Below are 24,525 nucleotides of genomic sequence, written 5' to 3'. Positions count from 1 at the left end.
ACCAACCTAGGGTCACCCATTCTAGGGTCCTCTTATCCATGTTGCTCAGCCATCATGCCTTGGTAAGGGTTGGCCAGCACATCTAGAGAACCCCAGATTGTGGAAACAGTGGGCTTCCCCCAAATCACAAGTTAGGATTCAGTTGTCTGACTTGTGCCATAATTCAAACAAAAGACCAAGTTAGTGCAGCAAGAGCCAACTGGCTCATAGCATTTAAGCTGCTTTTTTGCCACTACCAGCTATGTTAATGCGCCAGCAGGGTTCTACCTTGGATGCTGATCTCCCACTAATGAAACACAGACTTGACAGCGTGACACATTAGTCTTACTTCCAAATTAACCCATTTCTTTGCTCATATTGACAGCTATTCTATGCCTTCCCTCTCCCATTCCTTCCCCCGGGAAAGAGAAACTTACCGGCTTTAGGAGGCAACACAAACACAAAATGCTTCAGAGTGAACTGAGAACCGATTAAAGTTGGTCTTTATACACTCTTATCTCTGGCAATCAGTGTTATCTGCAAACCTCATTACAACACTCTGTGCCCCTGGACCGTTTTGGCCTCTTAATCTTCTGCCAAAGCCCATAGGGTTACTCATCTGATTGAATACCTATGTTTCATGCAGTTTTCCTTTATTTTATGGTGAAGGGGGTAGAAATTCCTGAGTAGCCTATAGGTAGAATCATAATAAGAGGGAGAAACAGGTAATGCTGAGCAGTGCATTAAGGGAAGAACAGCATATCAGTTGCTTTGTTTGCATAGAACAAACATTTATGTCTGCACATCTGGAGTTACAATGGATTGAGCGATGGTCAGCCATTCTGATCTCTAATCCTCCATCAGACATTTTTGGTTAGTTCATTCAGTAAGAGCCTCTTGTCCGGCCAGCCTTCTCTTCCAACCTCTCCCATCTTAAAGACTGATGTATCCTACTGTCATTGCATTTACAATTGGGAACATGAATCGCAACCCACAGTGGCTTAATCTGTGCATCAGAATAACAACCAGAAACAGCAGCAAAGAGGCTGTCGTTTTGTCCTGGCAGCAAAGTTCCATGTGACATAGCATAGAACAGTGATGGCGAACCTTTTAGAGACCGAGTGCCCAAACTGTAACCCAAAACTCACTTATGCATTGTCGGGTGCCGGGTAGGTGTGGCCCATTGGGTGGGCGTGGCTAAGGTGGTAACGGCAGACTGGGTGGGACTAAAAAGTTCAATCAATCAATTCCAACTTTGCAAGATCTTTTCCCCCACGAGAAGTTGAAATTGACTGATTGAACCTTTTTTTTTTTTTGCACAAAGCGAAAAGATTTTATAAAACCCAGCTGAAGGCCTAGGACTGGGGCGACGGCGTGCATGCCCACAAAGAGGGCTCTGAGTGCCGCCTCTGGCACCCGTGCCATAGGTTCACCACCACTGGCATAGAACCTTTACAACATCCTACACAACCTGAAGTCTAGAAGACTTTTGTTGCTTTAATTAGAGTAACTCTATTTTAATGCCAAAGTAAGCCAATACTTAAAACTGTGGCAGTTTGGTTTATTGATTTATTCATGTGCCTGTGGAGGTCAGCTACAAAAATGAATGTCCTCTTTACCCTGAACAGGTAAAGGAGTGAGCTTCCCTCCACAGAAAAAGCATGGGATAAGGAATAGTTTCTTAACTGCAATGCTAATGACAGCACGCATGCTAACTCATAATTGACTTGCCAATTTTACTGAAAGGAGCTAATTGAACTGGGGGTAAAACAAATCCAGTTTAAGGAACATAGGTGGGCTTAGAAAAAGGCATAATGCCAGCAGCTGCCTCCTCATACTTGTTCCATAAGTAGGAAATAATGCTCACAATCGCAATAAGGACAAACCCTCCCCCGCCCAAACATACACAGTTTGAACCTGAAAATACTAGGAATTACTACAATCATCCTGTTTCTATTGAAAGCAAAACAGAAATATCAGTAGGATAATCCTTTACAATAGTCTCATGTCTGGCGAAATCCCAAATCTTCTGGTTGTTTTAAGCAGTCACGCGCAGGACAAAGGCAGAGAAATCTCATCAGGATATTTTATACTTTATTTTTCAGAATTTTTTAGATATTTAAAAAAAAATATCAAAAGTACAACAAAGAAGTACACAAATATCCACAATTGTTATAGATCATCCGCTGACATTGGGCGGATTTCAGAAGGATCAAATGTAAAAACAAACTCTTAACCAAAGGAGGCAAGGCAGAAATATCAGAGATGCATGCAATTGCAACTTTAATATCTCTTGTATCATTATCCCATCACTACTTTTTTAGCAAGGCTTGGCAATGGCCTACTTCCAGTTCCTTTTTTTTTTTTTTTTTGGGAGAAGAAATTTCACAAAAGGAAAAAAGCAGAGGAACAGAAGAAACCAATATTGATGTGTTCAGGTAATTAAGGCAAAATGTGACACACAGTATAAGCCCATGATATCTAAGCCAAACCAGAGACAAAAGAGGCAGATCCACAAACAAACCAAACACTGTGGAAAGCCAGTATGTCACATTCTTGCTTGGCAAACTAGCTGGTAAGGGTGATTCTTAGTGACTCTAAGCCAGGGGTAGTCAAGCTTGGCTCAGGAATTCTGGGAATTGAAGTCCACGAGTCATAAAAGAGCCAAGCTTGACTACCCCTGCTCTAAGCAAACGATACTGAGGAATGCCAGGAAAGCAAGAGCGGGCAGGCAACAACCTGGAGCGGTTTGAAAGGTGACTGTCACATTAGCATTAACAACAATTGCATCTAATCATAGGGCAGAAGTTATGAGCTGTTTACTCTTTCTAATTCTCCCGCCACATTGGTGATCATACAGATTTTTATTATGATATAAAAGTTTAGTTTCTGTATTCCTTCCCTAATGTTTTCCCTGGGGATGTTGACTGCTCTCTAATCTTGCCCAATCCAGTTCTTGAGGTAACTGGCAGTAGCCCCAAGGCTTGCTTTCACTGGTCTTTTTGACATGCTAAGGGAGATGTTTCCAATTTCCTCAGTCCTCGTCTTCTTCAATTCGCAGGCACTTCCTCTTACTGGAAGGACATGGTCCATCCTCATCACTGGAATCTGTAGGGCCAAAGTCAAATGTGAAAATAGGGATAGATAAAAAGTGGTGCTGGAAATACTTGCTGTCACTCATTCATATATTCCAATATCATAAAGCAGTGGTTCTCAACCTTTTTAATGACGTGACCCCCAACCAGTCGTAAGTCGAGGACTACTCAACCGGTCGTAAGTCGAGGACTACTCAACTGGTGCAGCACCGTTTGCAGAATGGGACTTTTGGCGGGCTCAGCAGGGCAGAGACAGCCTGGACAATTCCTATTGGCTTTTGAAAGCCAATAGAATTAGACTCTATTCAAGAGAGTCTATTCTATTGGCTTTCAAAAGCCAATAGAATAAAAGGGAGTAGCACAGCTAAGGAAAAGGGGAAAAAAGGGCGGACTGCGTTGTTTGGCGACCCCCGTGAAATGGTCGTTCGACCCCAAATGGGGTCCCGACCCACAGGTTGAGAACCACTGTCATAAAGCTTATTGAAGGCAAGGCACAGAGCTCCTCTACGGAGCACAAGTAAATCTAGGATTCAACTATGAGAAATTGGAGAGACTAGGCTTCTTAAGAAAGGTATTTCAGGTAGCAAAATAATAATAATAATAATAATAATAATAATAATAATAATAATAATAATAATAATAATAATAGAAAGAACTGGAGAAGATAACAAAATACAAAGACCTACAAATAGAAATAGAAAGACTGTGGCAAAAGCAAGCAAGGGTAGTACCAATAGTCATAGGCTCCTTGGGTGCAATCCCAAAACAACTGGAGCACCACTTGAACACCATTGGCATTGACAAATTCGCTATTAGTCAATTGCAAAAGGCGGCCTTATTAGGAACTGCTTCCATCCTGCGACGATACCTGTAATACCATCAAACATCCACATCTGCCTATCCCAGGTCCTGGGTAAGGACTCGATAGGTAGACAAAATGCCAAATCCAGTCTGAACATCTGGCTGACTGTGCGATGATTGAGATAATAATAATAATAATAGTAAAGTTGGAAGGGACCTTGGAGGTCATCTAGTCCAACCCCCTGCTCAGGCAGGAAACCCCACACCATTTCGGACAAATGGCTGTCCAGTCTCTTCTTAATGTATGTGATGTGTGACTAATTTTGTTCTATCTTTGGAGGCAGAGCTTATACAAACGTAAACAAGTGTATGGCTATGTGGACCCAGATAATGCTTAAATACCCACTTTCAGCCTCAAGGTCTGATATATCTTAGGCTGACAGATGATTTTCACTCTTCTTGAAAACATCAAGTAAATGACAAATAACACAAACTGGGATTCTCAAGTAAGATGCTAATGCACCTGGAAGAAGAGCTGGCAACAGTAGTCCTTAGAAGAATTATTGACATAGAATTATAAACAGAATATGTCTTTTATTTATTTTTTTAATGTTTTATATTGCTGTTATAAGCCGCCCAGAGTTGCTTGATAGGGACATGGGCTGCATATAAATTTATTAATAAATAAATATCAGGATGTCATTTAGAGCTCCATTAGGGCACAGCAAATGTCCTTTTAAACCAGCATTATATTTGATCCAACTTAACAAGTAGCAAACATTACATCTGTAGCTTCTAGAACTTGGCACTGTGACAGCAAAATAGGCTATGCATGACTTCAGGTCTTTGTCATGATTTTTGATCTGTCCCATTGTAGTCTGTATTGCATACCGGCTTTATTTTCTAAACAAAATCTGAGTCGGTGACTTGTAATAGTTTGATCTGACGTATCATGAAGACTAGAAACAGATGTTTAAAACCCCAGAATTAGAGCCAAGCATACCTTGGTCATGGTTTTCCTCTTCATCAACCAAGCGGCTTCTTTTAGGGCCCAAAGGATGCTGGATATGCTCCTCTCTGCAAATAGCAAGAAGAAACAGCTTGTCAGGACAAACCAAGAGAGGGGGGGTCAAGAATACAAATTGCTTATTACATCCACCAAGTCCATTTCTCTTACACTTTAGTCCTCTTCTTCCATCCTTAGAGCATTCTGTAGAAAAAATCATTTCTAACAAGTCTCTGCTACCATATTTCCATTTCCCAAGTGCAAACCAGTGTTGAAACCAAAACTCGCTCCAAAGGAAGAGACCACCAAACTGGATAACCAACTGATTGTGTGCCATCAAGTTATTTTCAACTCCTGGTTCACCTAAATTGATTTTTTTCTCTATGATGATCGATTCCTAACCGCTTCTTTCAATTCTCCCAAATGGTGCATTCATGTCTACTGTAACGCATAAATGAAAACTATCAGGCCAATTTCACTCCTTAATAATGACTACAAACTTTCACATCTATTCTAGCTGAAAGACCTAAAAAAGTTTTACAGGATTATATACATGAAGACCCGTGTGGCTTCTCACCTAAAAAGACAACTAAAAGGTAACATAAGGGTAATTTTGAATAAAAATTGAACATTTACAACAACAAACATGTCAGTGACAAAGAGGTTGCATTAATTTTTCTGGATGCAAAAAAAATGTTTGACAACTTGAACTGGGCCTTTATGATTAAAGCAGTGGAAAAGATGGACTTTGGATCGGGCTTTAAACAAGGTCTTAAGTCCATCTATATCAGTGTTTCTCAACCTTGACAATTTTAAGGCATGTGGACTTCAACTCCCAGAATTCCACAGCCAGCAATGCTGGCTGTGGAATTCTGGGAGTTGAAGTCCACATGCCTTAAAATTGTCAAGGTTGAGAAACACTGCTCTATATACTTCAGAAAGCTTAGATTATGGTGAATGGAGATTTGACAAAATCATGTGAAATTTAGAAAGGAACAAGACAGGGGTGTCCTTTTATTATTTATTCTGGTGTTGGAACTGTTAAATAGAGATATTAGACAACAGAGCAAAAGGACTACAATAGACATGTCAAACTCGCGACGTCACATGACATCCCGGAACTTTTTCCCCATTGAAGGCAATGGGGTGGTCACGGTTTCCTTGTGATGCATCCGGCCAATGGGCCGGCAGTTTGATACCCCTGGACTACAAGTTAAAATGCACAATTACAAACTTAGCACATTTGCTGATGACATGGTATTGACCTGCTAAAGAACATTGAGTATTTTATGAGGAAGATCAAAATGTTTGGAGAAATGGCGGGTTTAAAAATAAATTAATTAAAGATGACAATATTGCCTAAGAATATAAATGTGGAAGAATCAGAAGAAATTGGAATTTAAAACTGGTTTTAAAGTTGTGAAAAAGATATAGTATTTGGGGGTGACTCTTACTGAGGAAAATTCTAAGTTTTACAAAATAATTACATTAAAATATGGAAGGAGATAAAATTGGATTTAAATAGATGGCAAAAATTAGATTTGTCATTTGTCGTTAATGGGAAGAATTTCAGTAATTAAAAAGAATGAACTACATAGAATGTAATTTCTATTACAGACTATACCAATACTGATGAGAGATCCTTCTTTTAAACAGTGGCAAAAAGATATATCTAAATTTATTTGACAAAATAAAAAAAACAAGGATTAAATAGAAGCTGGTACAAAATTCTAAAGACAGAGGAGGTTTGGGTTTGCTGGATCTTAAATTATATTACAATGCTTGTTGTCTAGTGTGGCTAAAAGATTGGATAACTTTAAAAAAAATCAAAGCTGTTAGACCTTGAAGGTTCTGATTTGAGATTTGGGTGGCATGCTTATCTGTGGTATGACAAAGTAAAAGTTAACCCTGGTTTTAAGATTCATGCTATTAGGCAATCGATTGGGCATGTATGGTGGAAGTACAAAAGAAGATTAGCTGATAATATACCACTTTGGCTATCACCTCACAAAGCACTACATAGAACAAACATGGTATCGGAATGTAAATGTATGATATATCGGGACTTATTGATGTTTGAAAAAGACGGATTCAAGATAAAGACAAGAGAACAATTAGTAAGTGAAGGATTTGTTTGTGATTGATTTAATTATTATAGAATTTTTGAAAGATTTAAACTTGACAAAAAAAATTGTTTTTACAGGAACAAAATCTGAACTGGATGTTAATTTATGTTCTGGAGGTGACCACTTCATTGCTATAGAATATAAAATGTTACTCAAAATGAATCTGGAAGACAAATATGTAAAAGATTGTATGGTAAAATGGACAAAATATTTTGGATATAACATAACGCTAGATCAGTGTTTCTCAACCTTGACAATTTTAAGGCATGTGGACTTCAACTCCCAGAATTCCACAGCCAGCATTGCTGGCTGTGGAATTCTGGGAGTTGAAGTCCACATGCCTTAAAATTGTCAAGGTTGAGAAACACTGCGCTAGATAAATGGGAGAAAATAATAATGGACTAAACTTTAAATTATTAGCCTGAAAGAAAGTTATTATATAATGATGTATTGTTGGTATTTGACATCTGATAGACCAGTGAAAATATATAAATGGATTTCTACTAAGTGCTGGAAATGTAATTAAAATCCAGGTTCATTTTATCATATGTGGTGGTCTTGTAAATAAGTGAAAACATACTGGATAAACGTAATTATTATAATAAAGAAATTATTTAAGATACAAATATTAATGAAACCTGAAGCTTTTCTTTTAGGTATTATGGACAAACTAATTGAAAAACAATTTGCAGTTCTATTCCTTTACATGCTGACTGCAGTGAAAATCATACTTACCAAGCACTGGAAAGAAAAAGAGATGCCGACTATTGAAGAATGGATGTAAAAATTAACTAAATTAGCAGAGATGGCAAAATTAACAGCTTTGTTTAGAGATAATGGACTAGACCAGTGGTTCTCAACCTTTTTAATGCCGCGACCCCCCAACCGGTCGTAAGTCGAGGACTACTCAACTGGTGCAGCACCGTTTGCAGAATGGGACTTTTGGCGGGCTCAGCAGGGCAGAGACAGCCTGGACAATTCTTATGGGCTTTTGAAAGCCAATAGAATTAGACTTTATTCAAGAGAGTCTATTCTATTGGCTTTCAAAAGCCAATAGAATAAAAGGGAGTAGCATAGCTGAGGAAAAGGGGGAAAAAAATGGCGGACTGCGTTGTTTGGCGACCCCCATGAAATGGTCGTTCGACCCCAAATGGGGTCCCGACCCACAGGTTGAGAACCACTGGACTAGACAGTTTTATAAGAGACTGGAAGCTGTTTGTGGATTTTCTACGTGTTAAATACAAAAACAGATGGTTAACAGAGATTTGAAGATTAGTCTAATATTCAGTTCAGCATGTTGACTGTATGTATGTATGTAGGTAAAAGGGGAGAATTTTTTTTTCAGCGTCCAGCTGGGGTGGATTCTATGTTTAATGTTAAATTTACTTGGTATTTGGGACAGCTTTTTTCCTTTTGAGCACATCATTTTTTTTTCTTTTTTGTTGTTGTTAGTGTTGGATGTATGTCTTTTTAATTTTGTTTGTTTTGTTTTGTTTGTTTTTCTGTTTTATCTTCTATGATAAAACTAAATATAGTTAAAAATTAAAAATCTAATGTAGCACATCTGTAGGTTTTTCAAGGCCAGTGGCTGATCATTATATGGCACAGTTATATATAGCTGAGTTATATGCTCAGTTCAGTAGTTCTTGACTTATGACCACAATTGAGCCCAACATTTGTGTTATTAAGCGAGACATTTGTCATACATATGAACCAGTTGCCAAGCATCTGAATTTCAATCACATGACCATCGGGATGCTACAACAGTCATAAGTGCGAAAAACAGTCATAGGTCATTTTTTCCAGTGACGTAACTTTGAATGGTCACTAAATAAACTGTTGTAAATTGAGGAGCGCCTGTATTAGGCAACAGGTCAAGATCTCACAGCCTAAGAGGAATCCCTTTCCTATGACTGCTCAGGATGTAGTCACTTTCCAGCTGATGGTTAGACTTGTGGGATGGACTGAGGATCCTGTCTCTACAAAGTGGATATGTAATTCTGAGTTTGTGGATATGTAATTCTGCCCAGTTCCAAGATCCCCTAAAACAGTGGTGGCGAACCTATGGCACGGGTGCCAGAGGCAGCACTCGGAGCCCTCTCTGTGGGTACATCTGCCATTGCCCCAGCCTCACCTCCCCCCACGACCCCCTCCTCACCAGCAGCCCCCTTGGAGGAGTCGCCCCTGAGCGTGGCCCATGCGGAGCAGCGCAGCCAAGGACATGGCAGCCAGGCAGTATAGACAAGACTCTGCCCTCATGCCCTCAGCATCATCACACACAGTTGATGCTGCAGGGCGCGGGCAGAGGGCATGGTCACCATGGCACTGCTGGGCTGCCTGAGCGATCTGTGGTGGGCCCTGGAGGCGGTGAGTGGCCCTGTGGGCAGGTGGGGTGGGGGATGGTGTGGGGACAGAGAGGGGGCATGGCAGGAGGTGGAGCAGGGGTGGGGCCAGTTTTGGGGCACTCGGTCTCTAAAAGGTTCGCCACCACTGCCCTAGAAATAGGGGGGGGAAAGCTTTGGTAAATGACTGTGGAGATTCTCAGTCATGCAGGTCATAGTTGTTTCAAAGGTGGGTTCCCCCCCCAAAAGGCAACTGGACAGTTTTTTCCTTGAGGAAGAAGAAAACGTTTTGCTTCTCATCCAAGAAGCTCCATCAGTTTCAACAGGAAAGCTTTGGCATGAAATAAATATGTGTCCAAAAAAACTCAAGAACATTCAATTATGAGTGATTTCTTCTTGCCTATCCAGCAACTATTTACTCTGAAATATGTAAGGTTGCTTTAACCCTTCCTGTCACTTTCTTCCTTCTGCAAGACATTTTCCTCTCATTCTGAACTTCTCTTCCCATCTCCCTGTTCTTACACCCAATACTCACGTTTCTGCTTTCAGCCCTCTTGGTTCCATTACTTTGGGATGATCTTCTTCTGAATGATCTTCTGAAATCAACAAGAGGAAAGCACGTCAACTGGGAAAGGCCAAGGCACCTCAGGAAAAGGCTGGAGCAATTTAGTATTAATGCTGGGCAGAGTAATTCATCTTTGATGCTCTCTGTCTGTTTGGGTAAGAAACATCAAGCATTTCTTATGGCACCGAAACATTCGGTTACAGCAAACAGTCAACTATTTACGATATTCTTTCTTATGGCTGCAGAGAAATCTCACTACAAGAATGGATGTAACAAGAGGATCACAGTTAGGAAACATGGTGACCCCTCCCTTTTAGGCTACTTGCACATCAAAATACTTTGTACTAGAGAGACGGACATACAGAACTGTTTATCAGTTTGTGATTCACTCTGCTTAATCTGTATTTTTTTTTAATAAGTAGGACAATGCTCAATCCAGATTTTTCCACTCATGACTCAAAATCATTGACTGCTTGTGTTCCCGTCAGCCACATGCTTGCCAGCCTTCTATGATGCAGAATGAAAATTTATCAAGCCACCATACATGTCTGGGGTTTTTTTGACAGCTAAGCAAGATTAGGCCCAGGAATATGCCACATCCCAATGTGAGATTTCCAAGCTGAGAACGAGGACCAGAAATCTAGTTTGAACTATGTGCGTGTGGGTGGGATTTGGCAAAAGTTTTCCTGAATAGGAAAATGGGATAGTATTAGATGGCAGCAACCTATTTCCTACAGCCATGTGTTTTTTGAGAAACGAAAGTTAGCAAACACCGCTCCATATTGAAAATGTTTTGAGCCAGCAGGGGGATGTCAAGATGACCTGAGAAGTAAACTGGGCAAGAGATCAGCAGTGGTGAGAAAATGTTTTGGGTTTGATTTTGCAACAAGAAGAGTTGACCTCCAGTGTTAATATGTAACCCTTTTTTGTCTACTGCTTATTGAAGTTTTAGATACCTAAATGCAAAAACAAATAATTCAAACCAAGTATGCATAATTACAAAGGCAGGGACAGACAAAAACGGCAGTGCCTAAAGATACACCATCTTACAATTGTTCCTCTATATCACTGTATTCCAGGGATGGGCAACTTTATCTCATTGGCTGAGGTCTTCTGAGGATGACTAAGATCTGGTAGTGACATCCGCAAATGAGACCAGGCCAATGTTCTTGTTCCTTTGGTGAGAAAGGATGGGTTACTTAAACTCAAAAGGGGGTTGCTTATCAGAAGCTTATTGCACAATGGAGGGGGGAGAGGGGCAAGAGATGGTATGGAATTAAATAGTTAAAAATAAAAAAATGTACTTCTCAGAACTGGAACCTGCGTGAAATTCAGCAGTATGAACCTGGGGATGGGGCATGTTAGATGGAAGCCAGCTGCAGCACATAGTTTGCCCACCTGGTTTAGTGATGTGTTAATGAATGATTCCAACCCCTTTTAAATTTCCCTTCTCTTTATGCATAACTTACCAGCTTGCTGTTTTTGAGTCTCCCCCTCCATTTCTTCCGAAGCAATGAAAGCAGCCATGTGGCGTAATTGTTCTGAGCTGAGTTTAGCTGGGATGCGCCAGAAGGATTCCTATAAGAAAAACAAAGGCAAAGAAAGTTCATTCCTGACCATGAGATTGCAACCTGCATCTGCTACTGTTTTCATTCCCTTGCAAGTTTTTTTTTACCATAGCACATTCTTAATTTTTTTACTCTTTTTAATTCTAATATTGCTTTAGTTATGTCTCTTTTTATGTTTTTTATTCATAAACCACCCAGGGTCACTGGGATGAGATGGACGGTGTAGAAATATGATCAATTAAATAAATTGCAAATGAGATCAGTTCAATTCACATCAGCCTAAAGGAAAGAATATCGTCACTAGAAAATGTCATTGGAGGTCCAAATGAGAAAGAATAGATACAGTGGTACCTCAGTGCTTGTCATTAACTGGTTCCAGGAGGCAGAACAAGCACCAAAAATGATGAGTGTCAATGCTGCAAATATTGTATATGCTTGCTTTTGACAATATGCAGAACTGTCTGGTATTTATGGGGTTAATACAGAGCAGAAGGGGGGTGGGGGCAAAGCCGGGGAAAGAGAGGAAGGAAACATTTGACCTTCACACTAATTGGATAATGTGATATATGCCAGGCTAATTTAGGGAGGGAACATGCTGTTAATTTAACTGCTCAGAGGAAAAGAATTTAGATCTTAGCATCCCTCCCTTATGTCTGTGCCCGACAATTTGCAACAATAAAAGACTTTTAGGAAAATAAATGCCTGGAAGTTCTTTGAAGTGTTTCATTAGCCAGAACCATAACATCGAGCACTAATAAATTTCTTCCAGTAAGGGTGACTCTTTGTTTTGGCTGGAAAGAATAGCGATTCAGGAGGCAACTGACATTGACAAGTTCTAGCTTGCGTGTCAAGTACCAACAAACAAGTACTAGGACAACATTTTCGTGTCAAAATGCATTGAGTACCAAATTTGACATATTTCACAGCAGTCAACTACCAAGGTATGACTCTACTAGGATAAAGAGCTAACTGCTCACAGAAACATATACAGTAATAAAGATATTACCACCCATTTTACTGTAAAAAATGGAAATCGCAGAATTACTCTATCAGGAAGCTGAGATCAGTATATAGCAAGACCCTGTAACTCAGGGGTCCCCAGCCATTTTGGTTCCGTGGACCGGCAGTGGCGGGGCTTCAAGCAGTTTCGGCTGCGGTGGGGGAATGGTTTTGGGCACACAACCTAAATCCTGCGCATGTGCAAATGAAGCTTCGTGCACTTGCCTGCCACTTTGGCGGCCAGGTTCCAACGGGCCATGGCCCGGTAGCGGGCTGCGGTCCAGGGGTTGGGAACCCCTTCTGTAAGTAATTGAAAATGTTGTTCTTTGGAACTGAGGAAGACAGGTTGGTAAATTATTCTCTTTTGCTTTTCCCAGCATCTAGTTCAGTGGTTCTCAACCTTGACAATTTTAAGGCATGTGGACTTCAACTCCCAGAATTCCACAGCCAGCATTGCTGGCTGTGGAATTCTGGGAGTTGAAGTCCACATGCCTTAAAATTGTCAAGGTTGAGAAACACTGATCTAGTTCTATATATATTTCAACACATGCAAAACAGTTTCTCTCAACAGAAACTGATATACAGTTAAACCCAACATTTGTAAATATGATTGCGTCAAAATAATCTTAAGAATTTCCTCTCTACTGAGCTCTGTAGTTCATCGATTTAATAAAGAAGAATGTTAATGGTCAATAAATGGAAGATCTATCAAGCAGATGAAATCCTTCAAATATTTAGGCATTTACTTTCGTTCTCTACCAGCTGGGGTACTCAAGCAAGGGAACTAACTATACAGGCCGAAAGAGTATTTCTAGCAATTACGAAATTTGCAAATTTTGTCCTAGCTGCTATTAAGCTATTCAGATCCAAAGTTCTGGGTATGCTGCTTTACGATGCCCAGAAGTGTGTCTAAAAAAGAAGTTTCTGAACACAATAACATGCATCTCCCCTTCAATCTCTAAAGTTGCATTATCCTTAGAACTGGGTTGCCTCCCTTTCACAGCCTTTGCAAGACTATGTCACTTTAGATCATGGCCAAAGGAAATCATCTGAGGAAAACTCCTTGGTTCATTTGATCCTGAATGACAGTTTTGCATCCACTTGAAAAGCCAAACTGAACAAAACCCAATATACTGTAGTTTGTCAATACCAGGTCTACTTATTTTAGGCCTCAATAAAATCTTAGCAGATCTTAAATGGAAGGCCTGGGACAGATACTCAATAAGGCAGGGGTCAAATCTCCCATCTTAGAAAAATTACCCCATCCTTCCTATTTTTTTAAGGTCATGCATGCTCTATATAGGCAGTCTTTTTTTTCTGACCCAAATTGGTAACACTGCTGAAGTGACAACTGGAAGATATTTCAACCTCCCAGGTGAAAATCATATTGGTACATATTCAAATTGGTACAATCTCCATATTTAGATATGGAGATTGAATCAACATGCTATGTTCTATTAAAATATTCACTTTATACACAATGGCAATTAAAACATACTGCATAACACCATTTATACAAAGGTTTAATTTCCCTCATAATGAAGAGGTCATTGCTTTCCTTGTGGCATAATATTTAAGCAAAAGAAATAGAGATGGGGGAAAAAAAACCCTGAGTTTTCCCATTTAGAAAAAATAATACAAATAACACAACTGTTTCAGGCCACGGCAGACATTTCCTATAGTCTCTCCCTTTAAATTGGGAATGCACAACCTTCCTTGGGCTGAGGGATTCATTCCAAAAATGAAAGGGGCCAAGACAAATAATTGTCTGATTTAAATTAAATTAATTATGGGTCACATGATTATTCCCTTTATATTTCATTTTTCCTTATATATCAGAAGAGATACTATTCTCTCTCAGCCCAACCCATTCACATGGTTGTTGTTGTGGGGAAAATAGAAAGATGGAGTTATGTTCGCCACCATGAGTTAGTTATAAAAATACTAAAAGCAGTATAATAATTAATTATTTTTTTAAAAAAATTGGTGCAGCGTTTGGAAGCATCTAAGATCTGCACTGAAGGCACAAGAGAGGTCAGCTGTAGTCCCTCCCATCAAAATCCTCACCTGCTCATTGGCTGGAGATCGTACCCCCACCTTCCACAACAGTTTCTGGAAATTTTTGTGCTCCATGGCATCCTCACTTTCTTCAGTCAATGGCACCAAAGGAACAGCCTGGGCACATCCTGGGGAAACAAAAATCTATCCAGCTATAACCAGAACAAGTGAAGAATGCCCTTCTCTGTGCAGAACTTGGGATAAGTAGTTCTTTCCTGCGAAGGAAACTAGAGCATAGACCTGGACGTTACTTTATGAAGATTGGCTTCATAATTAGTAATATGAAATAGCAAACTTTTCATGCTGGATGTAGGAATGTCACTTCCCAAACGGACTGCTGTAAAATACTCTACACGGGGCTGCCGTGGAAAAGTATCCAAAAGTGCAAAATGCGGCAGCTCAGGCAATTATCAAGCTTCCCTAAATGGACACATGTTACACCTCTGCTCTGTGAGCTGCACTGGTTGCCAGTTTGCTACCAGGTCCAATTCAAGGTGTGGGTTTTTCACCCTATTTGGCACGGGGCCCAGGTTATCTGAGGGACCACCTTCTCCCTATTACCTTGACCCGTTCCCATGAGATCTGGCAGGAGAGGCACGCTGTGCTTAGGTCTGTGAAAGAGTTCCATCTGAAGGGACCCAAGAGGTGAGCCTCTTCTGGAATATCTCTGCTCCTGAAGTGAGGCTATCCCCAGCCTTTACGGCAGTGTTTCTCAACCTTGACAATTTTAAGGCATGTGGACTTCAACTCCCAGAATTCCACAGCCAGCAATGCTGGCTGTGGAATTCTGGGAGTTGAAGTCCACATGCCTTAAAATTGTCAAGGTTGAGAAACACTGCCTTACGGCCTTCCAGAAAGCCTTCAAAATGTGCTTCTTTCAGCAAGTCTGGGGATCTCTTGATAAATAGGGAAGCCTGCATGCTGATTGCATTGTGTGTAAAATCCTCCCTCTCGTGATTTCATTTTATCTCCTCTCACTGCTTTAATGGGTTTGTAAAATGTTTTAATTCCTTGTTTTATTGTCAGAGTCATTTTGAGTGAAAAGGGCAGCCACTGTAATTTTGTCAAGTAAATAAATATGATGACCCAGTTGGTTTGTATTTACCATTCTCTCCTCGGGCAGCAGCTGTTTTGTTCAAGCAGTTCTGAAGCCAGAGCAAGGGGCCAGCAAAACCTGTGGGGCGAAATTGCATGGGGAAAATGAGCAGGCCCAGAGATGCAAGCAAAGAAGTAAAAAAAAATAATAATAATACAGGCACAATGATCTAATCTTACAAGATGCCCCAATTATGTATTGACATCAGGATATCAGACACCTTTGCATGAATATAATCACACAAATTGAAAATCCCTCTCCCCCTTCAGATATCCATCAGTAGTCCTCCTAGACCAGGGGTAGGCAACCTTGGCTCTTTTATGACTCGTGGACTTCAACTCCCAGAATTCCTGAGCCAGCCATGCTGAGGGGAAAAGAGAGGTTTCCAAGCTGAGCCATGCTGGCTCAGGAATTCTGGGAGTTGAAGTCCACACCTCATAAAAGAGCCAAGGTTGCCTACCCCTGGCCTAGATCAAAGATTCACATTATCGTATTCCTGAAGGCCAGCTGTACAGAGAGAGAAGGAAAATGTCATGAAACAAGGCAGTCCCATTTCAGAACAAAGCTTTTGGAAGAACCCAAAAACAATAGTACACTTTAATGTATCAAAGTTCTTAGAAACAGGAATACCAGCAAAACTAGAAAAAAAGACTGTTGTAGACTTTCATGACCTGAAGCCCATCACACACAAAAAAGATCAATTTGAAAAATTGTGCCTAGGAGTTGGGCTTCTTATTTGCAAGGATAATGGGGAAGGAAAAAGTGAAAAGCAAATTCAATCAGAATAGAGCTGGAAGGGACCTTGGAGGTCTTCTAGTCCAACCCTCTGCTCGAGCAGGAGATGACCTTTACAGAAGTACACAGTTGTTTTTTACGAATTATGAAATTACAAAAAAGGAACGATAATCCCACTTGGGTCCAAGAAATAAAATACAGCTAATAGATGTAGCTGAGGCCCACATCAAAATATGGATAATGCATGGGGATTATGGGAGAAATGCATAGGAAAAAGTCCCCGTTACGTCAATTAGTGATCTCCAAAAACTCCCACCCCATATCGGATTACTTATTTCTCCTCGTAAACCCTTTCTACAGTATGCAAAGTTATATACCAGTGATGGCGAACCTTTTAGAGACTGAGTGCCCCAAAACTGGCCCCGCTCCTCCACTCCTCCACCCCCCCGCCTGCCGGTAGGGCCACTCACCGCCTCCAGGGCCCACCGCAGATCACCCAGCAGAGCCATGGCGGCCACGCCCTCTGCCCGCACCCCGCAGCATCAACTGTGCGCGAGGGGCGTGAGGGCAGAGTCTTGTCTACGCTGTCTGGCTGCCATGTCTTTGGTTGCTCTGCTCCGCGTGGGCCACGCTCGGGGGCGACTCTCTTCCGGGGGGCTGCTGGTGAGGAGGGGGTTGTGGGGGAGGCAAGGCTGTAGCGACGGCACATGTGCCCACAGAGAGGGCTCCGAGTGCCGCCTCTGGCACCTATGCCATAGGTTCACCACCACTGTTATATAGTTTGGAAGCTAGAGAATTTGGTTAGCCCATACTCCACACCATTCTGGGCGGTTGTGCAGGAGATATTTGGATAATTTTTTTAAAAGATCATTTGAAGGGGAAGAAATTCTCCAAGCTCAGAAAGCTGAGTAACTTGTATCCCACCGCTACAATTTTGTGACACTAGACAGCACTGTAGTTCCTCCTTTTGCAACTGGGGAGATCAATTTCTCACCTTCTAATCTAAGGCTTTGTACAAGTTTTCGCTCTGAAGCGCCTCCCCACATTTTCTTGGACCACCCATCCCAGGATTTTTGATCCGTGTCATTTCCAGGATCCTCCTTGGCCAGTTCTTCTTCTTCACAATCCAAGTCATCCATTTCTTCTTCCTCTTCATCTTCACCATCTATCTCAGCCAGGTCAGGCACCTCAGAATCGTTGGGGAACGAGGCTTTATTCTGAAAGAAAGGAACTAAGTCCATCTCTTAAGAGTACGCGACAGCAGGAGATGCTAAAATAGGGTGTTCCTCCTTCAATAATCCACACTAGAGAGAAAAAGAACTATCACCTCAGATGTAATAATTTTATCACCCCCAGTATTTTTTGGCTGACTCAAATTAGTCTCCTAGAGGACATTTTATATTAAAAGAAAGGTAAGATTTGGGAAATCCCTTGTGCTACCTTTGTTTTAACTGATATTTTGAAAGGCTCAGTTAGAAAAGATTGACAGATTGAAATAAATGTCAACTTGACTAAAACAGGGGTTTTCAAACGTGGCCCTTTTATGACTTGTGGACTTCAACTCCCAGAATTCCTCAGCCAAGCAAGCTGGCTGAGGAATTCTGGGAGTTGAAGTCCACAAGTCATAAAAGGGCCAAGTTTGAAGACCTCTGGACTAGAACAACAATTCTATGCTATTGGGAGAAAGAATAGACGTTCGAAGAAGTAGAGCAGAAGGAAAGAAGAAAGCTCAAAGACCAACTATGGAGATTCTGAATCATCCATGTCATAGTTGTCCCAAAGGTTCTTTTTCAAGAGCAACTGGACTTTCTTTCTTGAAGATGTTTCGCTTCTCATCCAAGAAGCTTCTTCAGCTCTGACAGTTGCCTCTTGAGAATGCACTTTTGGCAGAAAACTCAAAGATCATATCTGAGAATCTGCATCTGTGAGAACAATATATATATATATCCCTTCCCTCCTACTATTAAATAAATCGAACTAGCTCAGGATTTAAAATGCTGTAGATCAGGGGTGTCAAACTCAATTTCATTGAGGGCTGCATCAGCATTGCAGTTGCCCTCAGGGGGGTGGGTGGGTGTGGCCTACCGGGCGGGTGTGAACAAAGTGGGTGTGGCCTACTGGGTGGGCGTGGCTAGCTCTACATCATTCGTGTCAAGGGTGCCTGTGGGGGCCTGGTTAGGAGTGGGACAGATCTGAGAGTCTCTGACAGAAAGGGGTGGGACCAGAGCAGAGCCCATCAAGCCGGATATGTGAAGTAAGCGAGGGCCATTTGCTGGCCACTTCCAGGTGATGGTGCATTTCTTCATTCCTCACAAAGGGTGACACCTCCCCAGCATGCACCCAGGGGGTGGTGCCAACGTGGCAGGGGCTGGTTCCTCGCTGTTTCCAGACGGCCTTGTGGAGCTAAGACTGAATGTGTTTCAGCATTAGAGGGCCACCACAAAATTGTACAGGGCCAAGGCAGCGGGGGCCGTTCCCTCACTGTTTCCAGGATGGCTTTGTGGGCCACATGAAACCACTTCGTGGGCCGCATCCGGCCCCCGGGCCTTGTGTTTGACATGTCTGCTATAGATGCATATATGTGGGCGTGCTCACATTGTCAAAGTGAGATGTGCAGATAGAAAAAAGGATGGGTGTGTGTGTATGTGTGTGTAGCATACCTCTCTAGGGGAACCAGCTTTCCGTTTGCGCTTCTTGTAAAGTTCCTTGCGATCAGACACCAACCCTATGCTAAGCATCTTCTCAATAATGCGGGCTTTGGATCGTTTGGCTGTGATGTGCTTCATTACATTGGATAGGATATCTGCAGAGGGAGAAAAGAGGCAAAGGCAGTGTGAGCAAACAGAAGGAGCATACCAGCATATTTAGTTTCCCATGCTAGCTCCAAGAGAGACTACCTGTAATTATTTCAGAGAAGCCAATTCAAAACTTGGTGATGGGGAGACAGAGATTGACAAATAGAGATGAGTAACCCCTTAGCTTTAGGAGGCTCAATGGAAAATAATCCCTCCACAGTAGAGAATTCCACCGCCCAAAAAAGGTGTGTGGGTAGCCTTAAAAAAGTTTCCGGTCCCAGCTTCTTCATCTCCACCCGGCTTATCTCATTCCTCCAGACCAGTGGTTCTCAACCTTTCTAATGCCGTGACCCCATAATACAGTTCCCCATGTTGTGGTGACCCCCAATCACTTATACATCACTGGGTGCCAGGGGCGTGGCTAAAGAAAAGGGGGAAAAAATGGCAGACAGCCTTGTTTGGCGACCCCCGTGAAATGGTCGTTCGACCCCAAATGGGGTCCCGACCCACAGGTTGAGAACCACTGCTCCAGACACAAGTGCTGTACTGTGTTGGCTGTAGATCAGTGGTTCTCAACCTGTGGGTCGGGACCCCATTTGGGGTCGAACGACCATTTCACAGGGGTCGCCAAACAACGCAGTCCGCCATTTTTTTCCCCCTTTTCCTTAGCTGTGCTACTCCCTTTTATTCTATTGGCTTTTGAAAGCCAATAGAATAGACTCTCTTGAATAGAGTCTAATTCTATTGGCTTTCAAAAGCCAATAGGAATTGTCCAGGCTGTCTCTGCCCTGCTGAGCCCGCCAAAAGTCCCATTCTGCAAACGGTGCTGCACCAGTTGAGTAGTCCTCAACTTACGACCGGTTGAGTAGTCCTCGACTTACGACCGGTTGGGGGGGGGGGCGGCATTAAAAAGGTTGAGAACCACTGCTGTAGATGAAATTGCTGCCAGCCAGCCAGCCAGGCACTCTCACCATCGGAGTCACGGAACTCCTCAAAGAGCCGGCGAAGCTCCAGCTCCTGATCCTCTGTCCATAGCACAATGCGGGCTCCTTTCCTGCTGAAAGAAATAAACAGGGCTTGTCACTACAGTACAGGTTAAAACAGCCGGCCTTTGCAACAAAAAATACCCAAGAGTTGATTTCGTCTGTCAAAGTGTAGAGTCTTGTTTTTTTTCCCCCAAAGGTGTCTCTAGAATGCAATCTTCTAATTGAGAAAGGCAATATTTTGGCTGCTAAGGGCCCATGTTACGTTTGTTGGGCAACGGAAGCCACAGTGGGCAGAATGATAATAACAGTCAAATGAATGGGGCCAGGATTTCTAGGGAGGAGGCAAAATGAGGAGGGGTATTATGGTCTGTTTTGTTTTCTAAGTCAGAGGTCCCCAACCTTTGGGGCACCAGGGACCGGTTATGTGGTAAGTTTTCCGCGGACCGGAGGGGGTGTGATTTTGTGTGCAGCCTGCATCCCGCGGATGGGGCTTTGCTTGTTTGTGCGGACCGGTTGCTGGCATGCCACGGCCCAGTACTGATCCACGGCCCAGGGACCCCTGTTCTAAGTGGGTCAAAATTACGGGTAGTTCTCATTTAACTAAATTCCAAAGTAACAATGGCACTGAACAAATGGTACTTATGATCAGTCCTTGAAGTTCCAGTTGTCCCAGCATTCCCACAGTCACATAAACACCATCTGGGAGTTTGGCTACTGCCTCACACTTACAACAGCTGCAGTGTCCTGTAGTCACATGATCATCATTTGGGAGGTTCCCTGGCAGTTTCCCTCAAGTAAAGTCATTACAGAAGCTGGCAGGAAAGGTTGCAAGTTGCTCTGTCAAGTTACTTGCCTGCTCTATCTTGCTTGCCAGCAGCCACCCCTGACCCAGCTGCACTGTAGCTGCCTGCGAGTCACTTGGGATTCCCTTAACTACCCACGATCCTCATTTAACAACGGCAAGAGGGAGTGCTAGGATTGCCGTCACCAAGTGATGCAGTCCCCTGGTGTCGCTCGTTATGACCGCCTTGCTTAACAGTGGAAAATTCTGGTCCTAATTACCATCGTTGGCCAAGAACGATCTGTATCCTACAACTCGTATGTCCTTGTTTTATTTATGAAATACATCTTATAGCCATCCATCTCAAGGACGTGACTCTGGGTGGCTCACAATAAAATAAATAAAAATGTATACCAATACAAAATAAGAACTAAAACACACAGCAGTTGAAGCATCATAAAAACCCATCAGCAAAACCAGGAAATGAGCTCCATCGGTCCCCAGGACACCAGGCCTAAATACGTGTCAGGAAATTACACCAATTTATTGTCTTTAAAGCAGTGTTTCTCAACCTTGACAATTTTAAGGCATGTGGACTTCAACTCCCAGAATTCCACAGCATTGCTGGCTGTGGAATTCTGGGAGTTGAAGTCCACATGCCTTAAAATTGTCAAGGTTGAGAAACACTGCTTTAAAGCATTCAAATAACTTGCAAGCCAGGATGCTTATCCCTCTTCCATGTACTTACTCAGGAGTTAAGCCCCGAATGAAACTTTGTTTGGAGTATGTGTTAAGCTTGCAGCTCCAGTGCTAAGTACGTTGGTGAAATATGGAAACAAAATCAATAAAGTTCCACAGGACTGTTCTTAGATATATTTCCCACATCTCCCTTGGCATGTCTGGAGAGGCCAGGGGTTGAGGACAACGCTGTCCCAGGCCCCTCAGGCACTGGGGAGGTGGTCGACCAGATGAAGAGCTGCCTGCCCTCACAGACACAGGGGAGGATCAGCTGCTGACAGGCAGTAATGCTGATAGGCAGCTGATCTCCTCTGATGAGGAACCGCTGCCTCCTCCACTTGATCCAAAGGCAAGGAGAGCAGAGCAGAGGCAAGGCCAACAAAGGGCTGCAAGGCTACTCGGGAGGAGGTTGCCCCACCCCTCCTCACAAGGAATACTAGGAGTTGATTAACTTTAGGAGAAGCCATGGGGAGTTAACCTTTGCCAGGAACAATTGTTTGCTTTGGCTTACACTCCCCTGACTTGGACTAGTGTCTGTTGCTGTTTGCCTTGCCTTTCTTGGAAGATTGCTCTTTGCCCTTTGTCTTGGACCTTGCTCTTTTAGCCTTTGCTTTGTGTGCCCTTGGAACTGCTTCTTGCCTTGGACCTTTTCTTTGCCCTGAGCACCGCCGCTGACTTGTACCTGGACTCTGCCTTGTGGTCTGGACTTGGAACCCTGGGCCTTGCCCTGTGATCATACTCCTACTCTGGGGACCTTATCTGTACTATAGGGGCTGTTGTTTGGGGGACTGAGGGTGGCTGCCCTCAAGGTAGCATGGAGGTGGAGCCGTACTGGTTGTTGGAGGGCCGTTTGCTGGGCCATTTGTTGAGATAAACAAACTATTTTCTAGAGCAGTGTTTCTCAACCTTGACAATTTTAAGGCATGTGGACTTCAACTCCCAGAATTCCACAGCCAGCATTGCTGGCTGTGGAATTCTGGGAGTTGAAGTCCACATGCCTTAAAATTGTCAAGGTTGAGAAACACTGTTCTAGAGGCTTGCCTTGCCTTGACCACCTGGGTCATAACACATCCATATGTATCCCAATTGATTCGCGCCCATCATCATTTGTTTTAAAAGAAATCTGTTTATGAAGATCCCAAATTCACGAGGAGTGTTAACGTGACCTACCGCGCCTGAGGAAAGTCTCGTATGCTGCTCACCAACCCCAAGCGCACAAGTTTCCTGGCCACCTGCATTCGTCCCCGGGGATGAGAGCCGAGATGTGACAGGATGTTGTCAAGCACATCTTCACCTGGGGTTGAAAAACAAGATGTGAGAGGAACGGAAGGCCTGGTGCTCGGACTTTGGCTCAGGTGGTGGACAGAAGCAAAAGAGCTTGGTTGGGCACTGAAAAAAAGTGACTTATGGCCAGTTTTCACACTTAACAACTGTTGCGGCATCCCCACAGTCGCACGATCAAAATTCGAGCACTTGGCAACTGGCGTGTGTTTATGTGGTCCCCGTTTGTTACCTTCCCAGCTGGCTTCCGACAAGCAAACTCATTGGGGGAAGTCGGATTCGCTTAATGAACACGATTCACTTAATAACAGCACTGATTCGCTTAACGGTAATGGCGAAAAGGCCATACAATGGGCAAAGCTCACTTAAGAACTGCCTTGCTTAGAAATGGAAATTTGGGGCTCCATTGTGATAGTAAATCACAATGGAGCCACAAACATGTGTCTAGTTATGGCCCCGATAGCCATTTGTAGCATTTATAAGGATAATCTTTCCTTGGTTAATTCACTTTCAGTCACTACAATCATTCTTGCTGACTAGTAGCCTTTAAGTTTTCTGCAATACAGCACCAGTTTCAAAACTCCACCTCCCGTTTTCACACACACACACACACACACACACAGAGAGAGAGAGAGAGAGAGAGAGAGAGAGAGAGAAAGAGAGAGAAAGAGAGAGAGAGAGAGAAACACACACACACACACTTCCTTTTCCTTATTTTCTTTAGGAGAACAAAAGTGAATGATACCTTCATGCTTAAAGGTGCATTAACAGAGTGTACTCTGACATTGCAGCCTGACGTGCCAGGATAGTTTTTTCAACTATGAAAAAAACATTTATTAATTTAGATTATTTATACAGCTTCCCATCTCATAAAGTGACTCTGGGAGGCTTGCAAGATTAAAAACAAACCCACCAGAGAACCTAAACCCATAGCAGCAGAGCTCACCTGCACCTTTAGAACAGTTGCTGCTCACCTTTAGAGCAGGTTGGAATTTGAAAACCTATCAGCTGAAGAACAGCACCTTGGGACATCAACCCAGTGACTGCTTATGAAAAAGTTTGGAAATCTCTTCTCTCAGAAACTTCTCTTTCATTTCAAAACTAGGACTCCAAAAAGGAGGAGTCAGGAAGATGCCGGAGGCTGCTCTGCAGTGGTCCACCGAATAGAGTCTTCCTCATGGGGTCCCAAATTTTTCTTATGAAAGTTTCAGCTCACCCCAAGCACTCAGTTACATTTTCACCAGCCACGGAACGGAAGGCCCTTAAACGAGTTTTGATTTTGCACTACTTATTAGCTGGCTTTTCTTCAGACGTCTCCTTCCTGCAACTAGGTGCCTACCTTCCATTTCTTTATACTTGTGGTAGAGCTCCTGAAGTTCTTCCTCCTCTTCCTCAGTCCAATGGGAGGCCTTGTGCAAATTAGAACTGCGAAGGAAAGAAATATCCTAGTGAGAAAATTCCCCCCATGAAATATTATCTAAAATTTGAACATTTCTGTAGAAAGAAAAGCATTCGTTGGGTTTCTGATTGATGTAGAACTGATGGCATCCAGCAAAAATAACTTAGTGGTTGTT

General features: G+C 42.6%; 1 protein-coding gene across 2 annotated transcripts in view; it reads right to left on the bottom strand.

Annotated features, from left to right (window-relative positions):
* Positions 1-2,056: 2,056 nt before the first annotated feature.
* Positions 2,057-24,525, bottom strand: part of TIMELESS (timeless circadian regulator) — a 66,818-nt gene continuing 44,349 nt past the window's right edge. The window contains exons 20-30 of one of the 2 annotated variants that reach the window (XM_039337357.1): positions 24,291-24,376; positions 22,841-22,964; positions 20,137-20,222; positions 19,031-19,173; positions 17,365-17,587; positions 15,645-15,713; positions 14,549-14,667; positions 11,384-11,492; positions 9,885-9,945; positions 4,879-4,952; positions 2,057-3,087 (exon numbers count right to left, since the gene is read on the bottom strand). In XM_039337357.1, the coding sequence (XP_039193291.1) occupies positions 3,014-3,087; positions 4,879-4,952; positions 9,885-9,945; positions 11,384-11,492; positions 14,549-14,667; positions 15,645-15,713; positions 17,365-17,587; positions 19,031-19,173; positions 20,137-20,222; positions 22,841-22,964; positions 24,291-24,376 (1,168 nt within the window). In that variant the 3' untranslated portion in view covers positions 2,057-3,013. The remainder of the gene's footprint in view (positions 3,088-4,878; positions 4,953-9,884; positions 9,946-11,383; positions 11,493-14,548; positions 14,668-15,644; positions 15,714-17,364; positions 17,588-19,030; positions 19,174-20,136; positions 20,223-22,840; positions 22,965-24,290; positions 24,377-24,525) is intronic. The other variant, XM_039337358.1, reaches the window with a different exon arrangement.

This window comes from Crotalus tigris, unplaced genomic scaffold (genome assembly GCF_016545835.1).
Source record: "Crotalus tigris isolate CLP2741 ecotype Arizona unplaced genomic scaffold, ASM1654583v1 scf7180000017674.1595824, whole genome shotgun sequence".
In the NCBI taxonomy this organism is placed as follows: domain Eukaryota; kingdom Metazoa; phylum Chordata; class Lepidosauria; order Squamata; family Viperidae; genus Crotalus; species Crotalus tigris.
Note: the sequence above shows the minus strand (reverse complement) of the source record. Positions and strands in the feature narration are given on the sequence as shown.